We start from the raw sequence: 3,421 nt of genomic DNA, 5'->3' as shown, positions 1-3,421 counted from the left end.
GGCGTCACACTCGATACTAAAACAGTTTCTGTTTATTTAGGATGACTTTCGTTCAATTAGGTTTTTAGTAAATACCTCGTTGTTACAAATGTTAAGGGTAACCCTTTTTCTGTGTCTCATTTTCCAACTGTAATTACGCTTTTTTAAAATTTTGCATGCTGATGAATTAACAGAACAATCATTTTTTCAAAAATAATCTCAGTATAAACCAAATTAAATATCTATTTTCACATATGCCCATGATCGTTAGCAAAATGTGAGTAGTATATATAGTATGCTAAAAAATGAATTACACAGCATCAAACAGCTGTTTGGTCCTTTTATGACTCATTGATGATACTTCGCGTCACATTTTCTCTTCCTTATCAACAATAGTCGTGTCCATTTTCTTCACGAATATTAAAAATTTAACCACATAAAAAGTTATCAAGCATTTCTAAATCCATGGAAAGAAATTGTTCACAACGTGTTTAATATATTAAGTTCCTACCGGTTTCTCAAACCATCCATTAAATAAATTTAATTCCTACTCTGATTAATAAGCTTCAGTTTTATTGGCAAAACGTGAATGTGATGATACGATTTTGTGATTGACAGTCTGTCTTTGTATTCGTCAGATTCAGTGTCCAAAATTTCATTAACACTTTCAATCAGCTCACTGCAGGAAAAGTCACTGAACACTTGTTTTACCCTAAAGTTACAACTTTGCGTTTTGTCTGGTCCATATTAAGCACGTCAGTGAGGGTTGTATCTGTATCCGAGTCATTCCTCTTACATGTTCTTTGTGAAAGGAACAAATCATCTTCTGAACTCATCATGTTCACTTTCGCACGTGACCTTGAATACCTGTGTCAGGTACATTATATAGTGGGCATCAAAATTAATTGGAACACCTCGGGTTATTTAAGAACGTCATCTGGATACCTCTGACTGAAATAATGTGTATGAATTTATCATAAGATATGTAAATGGATGTTTAGTGGAACATGACAAGTTTGTGAGTGAATGCATTATATGGATGAAGCCTCTAATTCTATTCACAAAACAGTTCCCACTGACCTATTTATTTAATATCAAACCAACTGTCTGGTGATCACGAAGGGAACATACCCATACTTTATTCATTTATTAAGAAGGATAACTCACTTGTTTGATGTCGGATCAGCCAGCGAAAGCACCAGGTCGCCGGTCTTCGGCCCTCGACACGTATTGCTTTCACTAGCGGATCAACCACAACTCGTTAGAGCTGTCATTATATATTTTTATGTGCGTTTGGAGTAATCCTGCAGTCGCTTACTTTAAATGTTTATTATGTATCTTGTTTACATAAACACCCATACCCACACACACACACATATATATATTTATACATATCTTCATTCAATAAAGGAAATACAGAGAAATACACAAAATGGAGACAAAGACTCTGGAGGCCGCCGTTAAACCTTCACCTATAGATGACGCCAAAATGTTCAAAGATGCAAAGGAGATGGAAAAGTCAACAGGGACGCTTCTTCATATACATTATCAGGAGAAGGTAGGTTTTTTGGTTCTAATTAATTCAACGGACTGCATGTTCAGTTTTTGTACGTGGTTCACAAAATTTGTTTCCGATTTTAAACTATAATACAATGCAGTTATATTGCAAATCTAGTGTAAAAGCACTGTTTATATAACCAGTATTATGTTTTTTAGGAGTGCTAAGAACGAGAGAAAACACAGCATAATCTGCCATATGAGTGAAATAGATACATTTTCGATTTATTACATTTTGAAATAGGCTATAACTACGAAAATATTACTGCATCCTTTGGTGCCGTTTTGTCTTGAAGTTAGGCTTAACGACAATGACAACCGTTATTTTGTCTGACCTACTGAACACATTCTACAGTTTTCTGCAACTGTTAAGTATAATATGCTTACAAAAATATCATCAATTGTGTAAATAAATAACCATCTTAGTATTATTATTTTTTTACGGTTTTTGATAAAGCTTATACAAAGTATCGTTTTGATTGGTAAAAAATATCACTTTTGATAGCTAATAAAGTGTGTAAAATATATTTTTATCGAGTTGACTAACAAAATTATAATACATTTTGCTATGTCTACACATTGCTATATTACTGTGTCAAAAATCAAATGTAATTACTTTCATTGAGCATTAATATATCAATGATCAATACAATCTATTCAGCCTGAAAAATATCGATCTAAAGTCGATACTCCGCATCGAATATCAATAGAAACTCCACTAAACTCCTAGTTTTTTTGTTAACAACACAACATGATTTGCGCATATCATTTTTTTCTTTTAGCACATTTTCCTGCGTTTCGAGACGGAACTCCCAGATGCACTTAAAACTTTCAATACAGAAAGTAATATTAATGTGATGGAAGTCCGATTGGGACCTGTTTTGAAAAAAATGGATGAGTTTGACAAAATTAAAATTAGGTTAAATCATGAAGTTGATGCATTCGTTATCAATGGCATTTTTGACGATAATGTGCGCGATGAGCTATGCAATTTATCCATCATTTCCCATGAAGATCAATCTATCAGAGCCCATTGCTTTACTCAACAAGGTAAGGCAAAATGAATTAACGTTGCTATAAAATATACTATATGAATATACTTCGAAAAAATATTTTCCACGTCGTTGCTTCAGTTGTGGCACCAGGTCCTTATTTGTAGGTTGGTACATATCTGTTTTTGTTAGAGGTGTATATAAAAGGTCTTTCAGTATTTTCGAACTGCTCCAAACAAATTGCGTTATTTGGTACTTTTTCTCCAGTAGAATATTAAATCTAATGTCCAGAAATGACGCTATGATAACAGTATGCCACGGCTAACAACAGGTTTACATCTGTATGAAAGGCAACAATGGGTATTTATTCCAAATAGTTTCCATAAAAATCGCTTAACAGGTAGGTACCTATTCTTTTTGTAGATTAGATTAATAAATATCGCTATGATTTATCCTTTGATATGCCATTTTCAAAACTAAATGACGTTCAATATGATCAAATATGTCTGATGTTTTCAACGTGTCTTCGTTTTACTTATAGTGTCCGATGGTAAAGAGAAGCCAATAAAGAGTTTTTACCAGCTTATGATGGAGAGGATGAAGTAAAATGGCGAAGGATATCTTGAATTCAGTGACAGAGTAAGGATTTATATCTAAAGTGTGCTTGGCAGACAGTCAGTCATAGATATAAGTCTGGTGATCCCGGCAAAATTATTCACGACACAGCGATGGGAAAGTAAACAAAAGCGTACATGTTTAACATATTCACGTTTTATAATATGATTTTCTCTGCTGCTATCAATAGTGAACATATCATTGTATGTATATTTATACAATATAAGATATACAGACGGAAAATTATGTTAATCCCACAACAACGTTAATGCCCCCCC

The 3,421-nt window shown here is 33.4% G+C and overlaps 1 protein-coding gene across 1 annotated transcript; it reads left to right on the top strand.

Annotated features, from left to right (window-relative positions):
- The first annotated feature begins 1,363 nt into the window (after positions 1–1,363).
- LOC110444968 lies at positions 1,364–3,411 on the top strand. Its single transcript, XM_021489330.1, has 3 exons — positions 1,364–1,537; positions 2,319–2,586; positions 3,070–3,411. The coding sequence occupies exons 1-3, from the start codon at positions 1,412–1,414 to the stop codon at positions 3,132–3,134; spliced, it is 459 nt and encodes a 152-aa protein (XP_021345005.1). The 5' UTR covers positions 1,364–1,411; the 3' UTR covers positions 3,135–3,411.
- Positions 3,412–3,421: the final 10 nt, after the last annotated feature.

This window comes from Mizuhopecten yessoensis, unplaced genomic scaffold (assembly GCF_002113885.1).
Source record: "Mizuhopecten yessoensis strain PY_sf001 unplaced genomic scaffold, ASM211388v2 hete_36137610, whole genome shotgun sequence".
Taxonomy (NCBI): domain Eukaryota; kingdom Metazoa; phylum Mollusca; class Bivalvia; order Pectinida; family Pectinidae; genus Mizuhopecten; species Mizuhopecten yessoensis.
This window is presented reverse-complemented; position numbering and strand designations above follow the sequence as displayed.

Excerpts from the sequence above, each read along its gene's own strand:
- LOC110444968 (XM_021489330.1), top strand. The coding sequence starts at position 1,412 with ATGGAGACAAAGACTCTGGAGGCCGCCGTTAAACCTTCACCTATAGAT. Across the intron at positions 1,538-2,318 it reads ATATACATTATCAGGAGAAG|CACATTTTCCTGCGTTTCGA; the intron begins GTAGGTTTTTTG and ends TTTTTCTTTTAG. Across the intron at positions 2,587-3,069 it reads CCATTGCTTTACTCAACAAG|TGTCCGATGGTAAAGAGAAG; the intron begins GTAAGGCAAAAT and ends TTTTACTTATAG.